The following is a 16,257-nucleotide window of genomic DNA, read 5'->3' as shown; positions in this document are numbered from 1 at the left end:
CCCTAAAGAGTGATACTTTTCCTTTTACCAAGCTCAGAACAATGTGTTTGAGTGTTTAGAACACTCTACATTTCGACTTGAAATCTTGATTTATTTGTTCTTTGTTCTGGAGTCTATTTAGCATGGGTGTAATTCAGGCCTGATTATATATGGAAGTCCTTGAAAATAAGGTCTTCATTTTTCTCCTCCTTTCCAGGATGTTCTTCAGCCAGAATGCACTTGTACCACAATCCCCCTATCCTATCCAAGGTTGATCCTTGCCCATTTCTGAACAGTTACAGAGCAACACTGGACTTCTCACTAGAAACTAACTAGAAACTCAAGGAAGCACAACCATGCTCTTGCTCAGCACTGCTCTTCCTAGAACATAAAATTCATGCATAATTTTTTTGAACATCATGAAAAGTATAAATAAACAAATAAATACCTTTTAAAAACTGTTTCTAAATATTAAATTGCTATTAGAATATAAGATACTCTTTTGCGGTAGGAAGTATAGCTCAGGGGAAAAAAATGACTTATTCTAGGCTTTGCCTCTTCGTCTGTATTTCATGTGTATGGGTCTTTTGCCTGTATGTGTGTCTGCAAACCATGTGCATGCCTTATGCCCAGTGAAGTCAGAAAAGGGCATCAGATCCGCTGGAACTAGAATTACAGATAGTAGTGAACTGCCAAACCCAGGCCCTCTGGATGAGCAGTTAGTGCTATTAACCACTAGCTATCTCTTCATCCCTTGCTTCAGACTTTTAAATCTGACTGTAAAGATGTACCGTTTGTTACATTCCATTAAGCAGTACTTCTTCACTTCTTTTTCTTTTGTGAACTTGTTTCTAGGTCAGCCGTTTAAACTGGATCCCAAATCTGCTCATCGAAAACTGAAGGTATCCCATGATAACCTGACAGTGGAACGAGATGAGTCATCATCCAAAAAGAGTCATACGCCTGAACGCTTCACCAGCCAAGGAAGTTACGGCGTGGCTGGAAACGTGTTCATTGATAGTGGCCGACATTACTGGGAAGTGGTCATAAGTGGAAGTACATGGTAGGCAGAATCTATTTTCCTTCAACAGTAAAAAGCCCAAACTATTCTGTACTTTGTCATGGATATCAATAAGCTACTTTGTACTTTATCAAGGTTATAAGTTTATAACCAGCATCCATTCTGAAGAGTAAAACCTACCCCTGCAATAATGCTACATAGCAAACATCCCCCAAATCAGTGTGTCTTCAAAGCAACCATTTACTAATGTTATTAAACACATATATTTGTGGGTTAGCTGATAAGGATTAATCTCAAGTGGATTTATACTTTAATCTACAGGTTGGGTCTAGGTCTATTTTATGTCTCTGTTCCAGCAATGCAGAAATCTAGCATGGTAGTCCAGGCCTATAACCCCAGTATTCATGATGCAGAGGCAGGAAGAACTAGAGTTAAAAGTCATCTTCATGTGTGTGTCATTGACTGCCAACCTCTGTAAAGAGAACAGATTAGTGGAGAGAAATATACTTTTTAGGCCCTGTGTATCAGCTACATCTTTTGTCAGGATGTATTATAATGCTTTATGAATAATTATGCTCCCAAAGACTATATTCTCCTATCTTAAAGGAGAGTAGAATCACCTGAGTTGAAGATATTTCTTCCGCTGGTACAGAACATCATTTAGAGTTTACTTTTTCAGCATACATATCAACTCTCAACATTCATCATTACAACCTCTCTTTCAGCCAACTGTCAATTGCAGCAATTTACAATCATGATTTTTTCACATCATCAGTCAATATCGGTCTTTAAATTTCTAATACCGTAATTTCATATTTAGCCGGTCAAAACCAGCTCTCCCAATTTTTATAATTTTATATTTAGCCGGTCAATACCAGCTCTCCAAATTATTTATAATTTTGTGTTTAGCCGGTCAGTACCAGCTCTCCAAATTATTTATAATTTTGTGTTTAGCCGGTTAGTACCAGCTCTCCAAATTATTTATAATTTCACCTTTAGCCGGTCAGTACCAGCTCTCCAATTATTTATAATTTTATAATTTTCTTTACCATAAATTTATATTCTTTTTGGTCATTACCGATGTATTTAGCACCATTGGTCATTACCAGATTTTTCCCATTACCTTATATGCAGCTGTAAATATCAGGTGTGCATTGACCTCTCTTAAATTTTGAATTAATCTCCATTTTTTCGATTTTTTTTAATAACAAAAATTGGAGAGTTCCATGGGGAATTAGATGGTGAAATATGTCCATTATCCAGTTGTTCCTGCATTAACTGCTGGGTAGCTTGCAATTTTTTTTTGTTAGAGGCCACTGACTCATCCATACAGGTTCATCACTTTTTTATATTATCGGGTCTGCATGGAGTGTAGGTCTTTTAGTGACCGCTCCTAAAAATACCCTAATCCTGCTCTAGAAGGTCTACCATCTGATACGACAGGATCTACCTTTTTCCTATTATTTTTGCCTAAACCTTGATTAGGTAATAATCCTTGTTGAAACATCTGATTAGTAACAGCCTTGCTGGGAGAGTATAAATATACTCCCATTCTGGACATAATATCTCTGCCCCATAAGTTCACAGGTAAATGGGGAATAATATACGGCTTAAAAGTTTCTTTATGTCCTTCCTCATCTTTTCAATGTAGTTCATTGCTACTCTGTTTAGGATTTCTAGTCTGACCAATTTCTTGTAACTGGGTAATAGTCTCTGTTTTGGGCCACTTAGAAGGCCATTGACTGGCGGTTATGACGGAATTATCCGTGCCAGTATCCAGGAGGCCAGAAAATCTTTTTCCATTTATAAACAAAGTGAGTTCTGGTCTCTGAGGACCTATGGTCTGTACCCAAAATGCATAAGACGAACCAAATCCATCTTCTCCTCTCTTTTTCTTTTTACTCTGATTATTGGTTTGCACAGCTGGAAGTAAGATTAATTGTGTAAGCCTTTGATCTGCCTTTACTACAGAAACTCCCTTAGGTGAATGAACCATTATCTTGATCTCTCCCTCAAAGTCAGCATCTATGACTCCAGGAGCCATTAAGATCCCTTGCATGGTTGAGCTACTTCTTCCTAGCAGTAATCCTACAGTACCTTTTGGTAAAGGCCCATAGGTCCCTGTGGGGAGCTTGCATCCCCATCTCAGGCATTATAACCATGTAAACAGCTGAACTGAGGTCAAGCCCTGCATTCCCTGGTGTGGCTTTGAAAAGGTCCTGTATATATCTCCTTGTTGGTGTGCAGATTGTTGGATTGCCCCATAAATTTGTCGCGGGGCCTGAGGCTGGCCCCTGAATCTGTTTCCCGAAAGGGGATTTTTGAGATCATCTCTTTTTGATGTACATTCGTTGGACCAATGCTTTCCTCTTCTGCATCTCCTACACAATCCTAGTTCTCTCCTAGTTTTAGGGCTTGTTCTCCTATCAGGACATTGTTTGATCTGATGTCCCGTAAGACCACATCCAAAACAGCCTCCAGGCATTCCTGTAGCTTGTGCTCTTCCTGGGGCTAGGTCTCCCTGCTGGGATAAGACATCATTAATTGTCTTTCCCTGTAAAGCAGCCGCTAATGCCATTCCTTGTGTATATGATTGGCCAATATCCGAGCAGATTCGGATATAATCTGTAACGTTACCCTGTTTCTTAAAAGGCCTTAAAATGCCTTGCATATAGCATTGGCGTACTCAAATGCTAACTGCTTAATTATTATCTGTGCTGCTTCTGAGTCTCCAATCAATCTATTAGATGCATGCATTAGTCTGGAAACGAAATCCTGAAATAACTCATCTGGTCCCTGTCTTATGCTAGACAACTTCTCAGTCTGCTCTTTTGATGATGGAAGCTTATTCCAGGCCTTCTTGGCCGTTGTACTAATCTGGACATAAGCTACCATATCATATTCTGTTGATTTGTTCCCGTATAGGGTACTTCACCTGCCAGCATCTCATATGAAATAGGAATCTGCTGAGTCCTGTTTCTCTCCGCTGTGGCCTGACACTGTTTTGTAAACTTAGTTTTCCACAATAGGTAGTCTCCTCCTGACAGGCAAGCCTTGGCTATCTGCTTCCAATCTGCTGGTGGTAGAGCTTCTACAGCTATATTTTCCACCAGTGTCTGGGTAAAGGATGCCGTGGCACCGTATTGAGCACAAGAAGTTTTTAATTCTTTGAGTAACTTAAATGATATAGGAGTATGAACTCTAAGCAGATTTCCTTGCGCATCTCTCTGCTTGACAACTGGGAACAATTGAAATTCTTGCACCTCTTCTCCTCTGCTAACGTCTTCTCTGATACAAGCTTGTAGAGGAGATTCACTGCTATCGTTATGCCTCTGCTTCACCTTCGGTGTACTCTGAGCAGAGGGTGGATCTAAGCCCGCCATTGCTGTAGGAAGGCTATTGTTCTTTTGAAAATAATCCTGTATCTGCATAGCTCCTAATCTGCGTGATAGTGAGGTTACCATCCTTCTCAGACCTTTTATTTTTCTCTGAACTCTGTCCTCGTGTCCCTGCCTCTCAGCACTGCCATTCGCTAGTGAGAGGGATGAGAACTCCCTTTCAAGGCCTGAATCATTAGTCTCTGGCCTGTTGTTACTGCTCTGTTCTGAAAAAGTATCTAGCAACTCCTCAGGTGGAGCGGATGGAACTACCTCCTGTTGATCAGGATCTGAGTCCAACCTCTCCTGTATCAGCATCCAAAAATAAGGCGTATCCTCAGGGATGCTTTCTGGTCCATAATTACAATAATGTTGTTGGATTCTCATTTCTACTTTTCTCCATACAGCTATGTCTACAGTCCTACGCTGTGAAAACCGAGGGCATATCTCATCTATGAATTCTAAAAATTCCTGTATCTGATGCTGCTGTACTCTCTCTCCTCTGTCTTTTAAAATATCTTCAATTAATTGCATGGCCATTTGATTGCTTTTTCCTTGTCCCATATTTTTATATTTACCAGCTTTACTCCCAAATATTACAATCCCGTTTCGTTTAAGCGTACTTTATTCACGCATCCATCGATTTTTTTTCTCACGGGTTCTGGTTACTTCTTTCTTGCTTTTTGGGGAGCGCTGATCAGCCTTGTGTTCTCCGTCGTTTGTCCAGTTTTTTTCTGGGATCCAGCGGTCAGCATTCACCGTCTCTCTCGTGTTGTCCCTTCTCCGGGGTCATGGAGTTCGGCGGTCTGCACCATGTTCCTTTTCGTACTTCTTGCTCCCGGGTTTAGTAGACAGCACCACGTTGTCTTTAATCTCTGGGGTCAGTAGTCAGCCCCACGTTGGGCGCCATTATGTCGGAGCCCATGTGGGTCCAACACAGATTCCCTAACCTGGCTGGAACGGAGTCGCGAGGAATAAAACTGACACAGCTTACAAGGTCATCTTGGAAAAGACAAGAATCACTCTTTATTCTCCAAACATCTTATAAACCCCTGAATTGAGTGGGGGAAAACACATTAGGCTGTCTCTTAGGCAACCAGGTGTCTGGGCTTAAGTCACATCCGCATCTAGCAGTCAGGTAGGCCATGAATTAGCATCTCTATAAGACATCCTCCAAATTACAAAGGAAGGGAAGCACTGAACCTCTAAACTATTAAGTCATCAGCTTTGGTCAACATCTCTTTTTAGGTACTCTATATTTTAACAAAAGAAAACTAGGAGCACCACATCCTGGCTTTTGTTAAGGAAGAGACAGCTAGTCTGCAGAGCTATGTGACTAGCTCAGACCGGGCTAATGGCTTCTGTGTCAAATCGAAATATGGGCCCACACTGAAGTACCAGGCTTGAGTTCTCTGAATCAATTGACACATCTCCCCAAATTGGCACTTGAAATTTTTAGCTATGTTGAGCAAGTTAAAAGCACAAAGGGAAAAAGAATTCATGTGCAGAAAAGCAAACATTTCTAGTTCATTGGTGTGCTTTATTAATCTGGTATTTCAGAATCTAGTGTTTAAATGATTATAACCCCATTAATTACTTGTGATAAATGATACCTGATCATCATGATCTCATTGCCACTGATGAATAGTATGGAAAATTGCACCAGACCACTTTAGCTACATAAACACAGATCAGTATTACCTTTAAAACATGTTCCAGATGTCAAAACTAACTAGTGTGGGAAAAATAAATTGTACAATTATTTGCCACACATTGAGTCTTTACATGCAAACCTGATTGTGTCAATTAAAAAAAAATCACATGTAGAAAGTAGATTTGCATTTCCTAGATGGTAACAACAAGGAAGCATTGCCCCCTACAATTAAATGCCTGTGATGTACAACAGTTAGTGACACACACGTATTTTTTATGAAATATATGCTTGATTTTAAATTAACATGTACATTATGATCCATATAATGGGACATGTGAACATTGCTCTGTGAAGCACAGTTTTTGTATTTGTTAATTGTTTTATGTCTCACTGCATCACTTAATGGAACATTATATTCTGCCTGCACCTCTCAAGTTCAATGAAATTATGTACATAGTTTCACAGATTAAAGATAATATAATGATACTTTCCCTTGCCTAATGGACTGTACACTTAATTATTTTCTTGCTGTCAAATGCTGCTAACATGCACTTTGTATTAATGAAACAGTGTTAAGTAAGGTAGTAAAAATGGGTTCATACCAATATTACTAGACAGGAATTTGAGAGGGCAGCATTAGATTTCTGTACTTTTATTCTAATTTTAACTTTCTGCTTTTCTAAATGAAATCAGCCCTCCCTGGTGAAGCTACATCAAAGGGTTCAATGGAGGTTAAAATGGGAAGTCAATATTAGCATTCTTTAATTTAAAAATGGTCTGCAACATCAAGAAAGAAACAATACAGCCATTGTTATTTGGCGACGCAGATTTAAGTTCCATGTAATCTGAAAAATTAAAATAGTGTCTGCTGAGTCATAGAGTACAGCTTCAAGGGAGATATTTTAAATTGAAAAATGTATATCATGGGGCTAGAGAGATGGTTTAGTTGCTAAAGTGCCTGCTACGCAAGCATAAGGGCCTGAATTATGATCCCAAGTATCCACGTAGAAGCCAGGTATTAGTTGCACATGCCTGTAACTCTAGTTTGGAGGTGGGGGAACACAGACAGGAGGATTCCCCAGAGCTGACTGGCTAAACAGCTTAACCAAATTAGTTAGGTCTGGATTTAATGAGAGAAGCAATAGAAGACAACACCCAGTATTAAACTCTGGCCTTGCATGTGTATGCATGGGCATGGGAACACATACGGGGAGAGAGAGAGAGAGAGAGAGAGAGAGAGAGAGAGAGAGAGAGAGAGAGAGGTGTTGTGGGGAGCTGCGGGCTGTGTTCCTGCCGCCCCAGCTCCTGGTCGCCTGGCTAGCTTATGCCCCAAAATAACAACACACAAACTGTATTCTTTTAAACGCTGCCTGGCCCATTTCTATTCATGTGTGTAGCACCCCAAGGTGCGCTTACCGGGAAGATTCTAGCCTACTTCCATCCTGGGTCGGAGCTTCATCGCATCTGCCCCAAAGAGGAGAGCTATCGAGTCTGAGCTCACTTCCTCTTCCTCCCAGCATTCTGTTCTGTTTACTCCACCCACCTATGTTCTAACCTATGAGGGCCAAGCAGTTTCTTTATTTTTTAACCAATGACCTTCCTCCAGAGAGGGAGGGAGGGAGGGAGGGAGGGAGGGAGGGAGGGAGGGAGGGAGAGAGAGAGAAAGGAGGTGAATATTCCAAAAATGTATTGGTTTGCTCTTAGCAAATAAACAGAAGTCAGTCAAGGATCTACAAAGATAAATGGGGGTGGGAAACTTATGCCTGACTCCAGTGCATGAAGTCACAAGGACCTGGTGTCCTCTGCTAAAGCAGGTGCATCCTGAAATCTTCTAAAGCTTCATCACACCTCATACCTGCTGCCTACCATTGGGAAACAGTGTCCCTGATCCTCTTCCAACTTCAGGATCCTGTGCAAGGATATTGCAATTGCATAATCTGATCCAGACTTACACAAAAATGGGCCTTCTGAGTAGCCCAACCCAGAACTGTCTGTGCACAGAGATTGACAGGAGGGACACGAAGTTGCTGTGTTGATTACAGCAGGGCTGGCTCACTCATTTAATGGATTGCCAATATATCTTCTTGAGTTGTAGCATGTTTTCAAACACACCTCTCTTAAATCTATTGTATTTAAGATCTAACATCTGATTTTTCTTTTTTAAAATGTTGTTTTAAACAAAGACCCGCGAAGTTTTTCTTTCTGCTCACAGTCAGGTATTAGATGTCAATATCCAATTACCCTTGTTTCTGCTCTAACATATCAAAACTTGAACTCAGGGTTTTTCACTCTTGATTAATAGTGATGTGTTTGGCTTATGATAATAGCTGTGAAATGTTTTAAGTATTAAAGGGCATGTCTCAGTTACTTAAAAAGAGAATAAGAAGCTTTGAATATTATAGGAAAATTCTTTAGAATTTTTTTTGAGTAATAAGAAAGGATATTTAGAGTAATGGAATAACTATCTGCTCAGTAGAATTTAAAATACTTTTTAAATTCCTTTAGAATTTCATACAATGTATTTTTCATACAATATATTTCCTCAACCCCTTCCCTTACAACCTTATAAACCCTCCTATTCCTTCCCACACAGTTTTAACATTACTTCTCTCTTTTTTTTTTCCTTTTTGCCACATTGAATCCATAAGATTTATGTTTAGGTGTGTGTGTGTGTGTGTGTGTGTGTGTGTGTGTGTCAGAAGAAGGTGTTAGATCCCTTAGAGCTAGAGTTGCAGGTAGTTGTAGTTGTGAGCCAGACTCAAATCCTCTGGAAGATTAGCTTGTATTCTTCTCTTTTTTACATACTAATCTCAGTTTACCCTCCCTCCCTTCCCACTCCTCCCACCTTCCCATTTCCTTTCCCCCCATCTGCTCCTCAGAGAGGGTAAAGCTTTTCACTGGGAGTCAACAAATTCTGTCACATCACCATCTTGAGGCAGGGCTAAGGACCTCCCTTTTGTGTCTAGACTGAGCAAGATTTTTCCTTATAGGAAATGGCCTCCAAAAAGTCAGTTCATTAGGGATTGATCCTGGTCCCACTGCCAGTGTTCCCACAAACTGCCCAAGCTGCCCACTGTTATCTGCTTTCAGGGGGGCTAGATGGGGCTTATGCAGGTTTCCTGGTTGTCTGTCTGGAGTGAGCTCCCACTAGTTCAGGTCAGCTTTTTCTGTGGGTTTCCCCATCCTGTTCTTGACCCCTTCTCTCATGTTATCACTCCTCCCTCTCTTCAACAGAAATCTGGAAGCTCTGTCGGGTTGCTAGCTTCACCACTAACCACTCTGCATCTGCATCTCTGCATCTGCTTTCATCTGTTATTGGATGAAGGTTTTAGGAGCTCCTGTCTATTTCCCCTTCCTAGGCAGATCCTTGTATGTCTCTCTCTTTGTTACCTTGCATAAAACAAAGGATGATCAGCATGTACTCTTTATAATCCATTTCTACAACCCTCTCAGAGATATTTTTAAAATTTTAACATGTAGTAGGAATCAGAAAGGCAGTGCTGTATTGCACAATTTCTGATGAGAGGAAGATGGCATGAAATGTCAACTGAAGTTGTGGCCTTTTGATTCATACTAGGTTTAAATTCTGATTCCTGTACATACTGTTAGTGTGTCATTAGGTAGTATGATAAAATAATAGTTGTAGAATATCACATGCCAGCCATTGTGATTAGGATTTAAAAATACATTTTTCTTTTACTCTTTTACTTGGGGATATGGAGACTATACTTGTTCCTGTATTATAGATGAGACATTGAGATTGGATAAAGACAATGGACTTAACCTTATAGCTGGAAATCATTTTTCCTGTTTGCTTTTGCCAAAGTTCATTCAAAGTCATGGACAAACAGAAGATATGATAACAATCATAAAGTTTAAAGTCTGTTGAAAGAGTAAGCTTGTATAGAATCATGCTTTCCAGTATGGCAGCCTTGCTCCACATGTGTAGTTGTTATAATACACATAATGAAAATAAAAATCCATTACAAGCAGGGCTAATACCTCAAGTCCTATCACTCAGAAGGCTGAAAGCAGAAGGTTGTGAGAGTTTAAGGCCAGTGTGGGCCACAGTGTGAAACTATTTTTCAAACTAAATAGACAGACAGACAGATGATAGATAGATGGATAGATGGATAGATAGATAGATAGATAGATAGATAGATAGATAGATAGATAGATAGATAGAAAGAAACAGGCTCTTCCATACAAATGCTGAGGTTATATGCTGATAATCCCATGGGGGGGGGGAATGAACACTAAATGTATTTCTGACACTCACCTTCCTGAACATCATAGCTCAACCTGGCCTACCTTGAATGTTCTCTGACTACTTACATGAGTCTACAGTCAGACTAATTTCTTTAACACAAAGCCCTACTTGTAATAACATCTTGATTATCTCACATCCTTTATTGTCTTCGGTACAGTGTAGTGTATAGTATCAGTTTCCCCTCATGATGCCCAATGTCTTACAAAAGGATGACATTGTATATCACAAAATCAGAGGATAATTTTGCCACTCTACATTGCTTTTAATAAGGTAAAAAAAAAACCCAAAACTTAAATCCAGGCACCCCAAATCATAGATTGTCTGTAAATTTAAGGTTGATTTCATAGGCTCACAGCCACAGTTCAAATGCCCAGTAGCTATATGGGGTTTACGATGATTGTAGTGAACAGAGCAGAACATTTCAATTACAGAAAGGTCTGAGTTGATCAGCCACTGGTCCAGAGAATTTAATGTACAGGCATGCACAAAAAAGAAACAAAGCAGTATAGAGGAAAGTCAGGATTCTCTTGCAACACTTAAGCTGAAAAAAGGATTGTAGGCCAACATAGTGGCTGCCTTCCACTTCTTTGTGTTTGGTAAGGACAGTGAAAAGTATTTAGATTTAAATACTCTTCCAGGGAGAGATCAGGAACAACAAATAATCACACTTTAATAACCCTATGGTACACAAAACAAATTTTACTCTCATGCTATGTGATTTATTTTTTTATCACTGCTGTTTTGTCTCTGCAGGTATGCCATTGGCCTTGCATACAAATCGGCCCCCAAACATGAATGGATTGGGAAGAACTCTGCTTCCTGGGCTCTCTGCCGCTGCAACAATAATTGGGTGGTTAGGCATAACAGCAAGGAAATCCCCATTGAGCCAGCCCCCCACCTCCGGCGCGTAGGCATCCTGCTGGACTATGATAATGGTTCCATCGCTTTTTATGATGCTTTGAACTCCATCCACCTCTATACCTTTGATGTGGCGCTTTCACAGCCGGTGTGCCCCACTTTTACTGTGTGGAACAAGTGTTTGACGATTATAACGGGTCTTCCCATCCCAGACCATTTGGACTGTACAGAACAGCTACCTTGAGCATCCAATCCCAGAGCTGCTCTGAGGAATAACAAAGGTTGAGGCTATTCAGAGGATTGAGAAACTAAGGCTTCGAGAGTGTGATTAAATCTCCCCAGTTTGTCCAGAAACCAGTTCAGATAGGGCTCAAAATGAGAGATTTCACTTCTTTTATTGTGTTTTGTATTAAGTGCAGGCTTTAATGATTTCTTTGATTTTTTTTTTGTATTTAGAGGAAAATCTATAGATTATTTATAAAAGGAACATAATCTGGATTGCAGCTCGTAGAAATCACTTGGTTTTGCGCATTAAGAGGCCCATAAGTTTACCAGCCCTTTACCAGTTTCATTTCATCAGTGTATGGGCTTGCAAAAACCTTTCTGTAGACTTGTGTGTTTATTCACTTTCTCACATTCTATTTCGTACTGAGACCGTGTTAGGTCCTGTCACTTAGAATAACAGAGTATGCAGCTATTTAAAAAGCAAAAGTCATTTAGAATCTAGTAAGGAAGTAAACAGGCTTCCTTTCTCTGGCTGAACTTGAGATATCTTAACTGTGATGTCAGAAATTTGTATTGGATCAAATAGTAGGGGGAATAAGGGAGAAGGAGGGAATTAACTTTGGACCTCAAGTTTAGTTGTGACTGCTGGGATGATCTGGAGAAGAAAAAGTTATCTTAACCCTTTAGTCATGTTTTCACCAATTTCTCCAGGGCTGACGCTTTTGGGCTAACTTCATGAATGAGATTACAATTGAACCTTGTCGTTTTGAATCTTACAGGTGATTCAAGAATTCACGCTGATTTGGATTTTATCAAAAGAGGAATTCTGTTCCATGTTATAAAACTGTTTTTCCTTTCCTCTTATTAGTTATTTTAGGCCTGTGAAATTCTTTCGCTACATTTAATAGGTGCCCTATTTTGCCCTGCCACAAAATCAAGCATTCTTTTTCTTTCTGGGTCTATGGAAATTAACATGTTCCATTACAAATTCCAATCCCGTTTTCAATTGAGTTTGTTCTCTAGGACATCAGCATATGGCCTTGAACACTACCACGTCTAAATGTAAGTCACCAAAAACAGTATATATGAAATACGATATGACACACTTCAGAAAACACTCGCCACCAGCATACATGCCTCTAAAGCAACACTCTTTAGGAAGCACACTTTGAAAGATGTAGACATCCCCTTATATCCTAGTATAGTTTATCATAGAGTTGGAAGACAAAATTTCAAATTTACTGTTCCAGCAGGGGAATCGGTTAATAGGACCTGCTAATAAAATTTCCGATAAAATTCTTTTCATGCTGATCAGATACAGTGCAATGATCCCTGGATTAAGACTTCCTCAGGTGGTCTTTGGCACAAGACATTGACATGGGTTCACTTGCTAAATGGTTTAATTGCTAAAATATTTATCTGGGCTACCACGTCAGCCAGCCATTGACTGAAAGACTGGTAGATTGAAGAATTGGGTTTGTTTTTTAATCAAATCAACCATTTCCCGAAATCACTCACTACACTCTCCATTTAAGCATCATGTGGTCACAATTGATGTACTTGCCAATCTGGGCTTCATGGAAGACAAAGCTTCTGTGTCTTTTTGTCTCTTCCCTGGCAGATGCTGTCCTTTTTCTTAATGGATATATTTTATATATTTACTACATTATTTATACCCAGATGAATATTTTGATAGCAGCTTAAGACAATTTCACATCTTAAAAATAGACATCTCAGTGGAAAAATCTTCATTTTTCTCTAGGAACTTTTTAGGACTTGTGGCAGTACAAAAATATGTCTTTGCCTTCCCTGAATCAACTGAAAATTTGTCTCCGTCATTTTTATGTACATTTTGGGTAACTGGATAAAGATATTTTAATGCACTTTGTACACTTGCAGGTTCTAAACAAAAGGGTCTAAAACTCAATTTCTGAGTTTTTAAAAACTCATGGTCTCCAGGTCACAATCAATGCTACAGTTTGCCTTATGATGTTAAATAAAGCATTTCCTAGAAGGACACTATTTCCATGAATATGTTTTTCAGTATAAAGGTGTTACTACTCAGATTTTCACCGCAAGCTGTTTAGGGTGTGTTTTGACTATTTTTGTAAGGACAAGACAAATTCTGTTATAATTTTGTTGTGGAAGTCTTACTCTTGGCTAACTTAAAAACACAGTTACTATTTCCAGGTTGTCATATTTACAGGAAAATATGTATATGGTGAAAGGCCACAGTGTTTAATTGCTGTAATGATGTAGAAAAGATTTTGTGTGGAATTTTTTTAAGTCTACAAATACATGATGTAAACATTTGCTGCAGTATAACTCTGCATTTCCTTTAAACAGACTGGCGCCACTCACAGGAAGCATTTCCATAGAGGGGCAAAAGAGATGGCAGCGCTAATTAAATTAGTACAATGAAACTGATGAGATGCCAACAAAGGCTGTAAAGGCTTGGCACCATGTGTATGTGAATGACTCAGTTGCCATGTGCCCTGAGTGCAGAAGGGCTTAAGCTTAGTATCATGTTCTCTCTTCACTGTGATGAAACTCTTAGTGCTTTTTGAACACAAGACCAGCATTGTCACCTTTCACTTGACCCTCCGTGTTATGTAGCCCATCCTTGGAATAGGACTCCAAAATATGGTACTGCTTTTCCTTGGATAAAGAGAGCATGGATCCAACGTTGGAAACTGCTTGTTGAAACTTGCCTTCGATTCGGATTATTGAAGTCTGAATCTAAATAGTAGATTAGATGAGGGTAGGTGCAGGGTGAAGATTTTCTCTCCACCTTTAAAAGAAAGTGACTTCAGAAAGTGACTGTAGAGATAATGGTTTCTGTGGGGGGAAAAAGCAACCTGAACACAGACGGATTTTTTATTATGGTACTGATAAATGGACTTTGAACTTCCTGAGGAATGAGCCAGTGCCCTCCGACTCAAGATGGATTTCTATCTCAGCTCCAGAAGCACATACAAATGGCTGCAGAGACATTTGCCTACCTGTTCAGTGCATCTGGTGTTGGAAAGCTGACATCTGCTCTCTCTTGGTAAAACATCAATGGCATGCAGAGACAATGACACTAGCAAGTACTTCTCATCCAGGTCTTGATTTTGCTACCCGAGAAGACATTTGGCCATATCAGGAGTCAATTTTGATAGTTACAAGCTGGAGATCTGTTGCTCCTGGCATCTGGTGGGTAGAAGTCAGGGATGGCATTAAACATCCTACAGTGCACAGTGAAACTCCTCACCAGAAAAATGACTCAGGATGTCAGCTGTGTCCTAGTTTAGCTACTCCTGAAGGGTTTGCCTTTCTTCCAGGGACAAACAAACAAAAAGGCACAGCAGTCAATACTGTCACAGGAGTGGCACCTTCATCATCAAAATTATTTACAAAATACTTACAGAAAATCTGAATTCTAAAGCAATCCCAGACTGTGTGAGTGCGAATTATGGAAATAAAGTGCTGTGATCCGGTGAGCTTTGTGTAGAAATGAGAAGGTTTTCTCTATGTCTCCTTGTACCAGCACAAATTCAATTCTGGTATTTGAGTCAACTGCCAAGCCCCTCAATCCTGAATCTCTTCTTGTTTTCTGTTGCTTCCTGGTTCAAAATAAAATCCTTTTTGTGGCACCAGAACAGGTCTTTGCCTGGCTTTGTTGCTTTTTGCTGCTTTACATTTTCACATTCATGACCTGCACAAACACTTCCTTGACTTCTGCTTTTTTCTTCAAATATTTTATACTATGCAATTCATTTTGTTTTGATGCCTAAAATCGTCATATCCACTATCTACCTTTCCCCCCATTCGAAATATAGATATTTTACAACTGACAATCCCCTACAGGGAATTTTAAAACACAATGAAAGCAAGCTTCTTAAGAAGCGGAAACCCAGAGTAATGATTGCTTGATGTCAGGCATCACGGGGGTGAGAGAGAAGAGGGGAACAGTGACTGTCAGCAGAGAAACAGTGGTCTTCAGGCATCCTTCCAGGTGGTTTATTAGTATATACCCATGCCGGGGGCCCAGAAGCTGGCTTTTCCATCTTAGACATGGAAGTCATTTTAGTCTAGGTCAGTGTTAAGTAGAATGAGTTGCACAGAGCTACAGTATCAGGACCACCAGACATTTGTTGAAAAGGCCCTCTCTGTTTCTCTTCAGACCTGCTAGTCAGAACCTCCGAAGAAGTTATCTAGCAATTTGAATTCCAACAAGCCCCACAGTAAATTCTGGTACTGATGAGAGTTTAGAAGACACTTCTCTACAGAAACCCCCAACTTCATAACCCATATAAAAAGGTTTTTACAAACCAAAATGTGTTTCTAAGGCTAAGTAATATCAAAGCAAAATGTTCTTCAGGGATAACTCATCTGACTTATGAAAATATTGCACACACGCTGATCTCGGGATCCTACTCTAAAAGGTGGTGTGACAACAAGGATGGGGAAACCACCCAGCAGCACGGACTTTTCAAGAACACCATTTTAAAGCTCATCCAAGATTTGCAGTCAGTGCTAGGCCCCGAGTTGGTCACTTTAAGGTTCAGGTGGTGAACGCTAAGGTTTGCTGGCACATGGTCTCTGCCATGACTCTTGCAGTCTGTGTGGTCATAGAAAATATGTCAATGAATGGATGTGACTAGGAGCCAATCAAGCTTTGCCTGCAAGCCATTAGTTGCTGTCCTCTGCTGTAGTGGATGATGGACTACCCAAAGCCCTTGGGCATTCTGTACCTCTCACTCACTCAAGACTGGGCCATGTCCCTTTCATGTATCAATGAGCTCTGAAAGTTCTCTCCAGCACTAAATTCCACCACATCTCTGAAACCCATGGAGAACTGGCTATGGGCTACTTAAGATAGAGCTATTCA

At 40.0% G+C, this 16,257-nt stretch overlaps 1 protein-coding gene across 2 annotated transcripts in view; it reads left to right on the top strand.

Annotated features, from left to right (window-relative positions):
• The window catches only part of Mid1 (midline 1), a 363,047-nt gene extending 348,039 nt beyond the window's left edge, over positions 1-15,008 (top strand). For both annotated transcript variants that reach the window (XM_057760186.1, XM_057760184.1), the window contains exons 9-10: positions 835-1,042; positions 11,055-15,008. In XM_057760186.1, coding sequence (XP_057616169.1) covers positions 835-1,042; positions 11,055-11,403 — 557 coding nt within the window. In that variant the 3' untranslated portion in view covers positions 11,404-15,008. The remainder of the gene's footprint in view (positions 1-834; positions 1,043-11,054) is intronic.
• The last annotated feature ends 1,249 nt before the right edge of the window (positions 15,009-16,257 follow it).

The sequence above is a fragment of the Chionomys nivalis genome, chromosome X (genome assembly GCF_950005125.1).
Source record: "Chionomys nivalis chromosome X, mChiNiv1.1, whole genome shotgun sequence".
NCBI lineage: Eukaryota > Metazoa > Chordata > Mammalia > Rodentia > Cricetidae > Chionomys > Chionomys nivalis.
The sequence above is the reverse complement of the archived record's forward strand: the minus strand, read 5'-3'. Positions and strand labels throughout refer to the sequence as shown.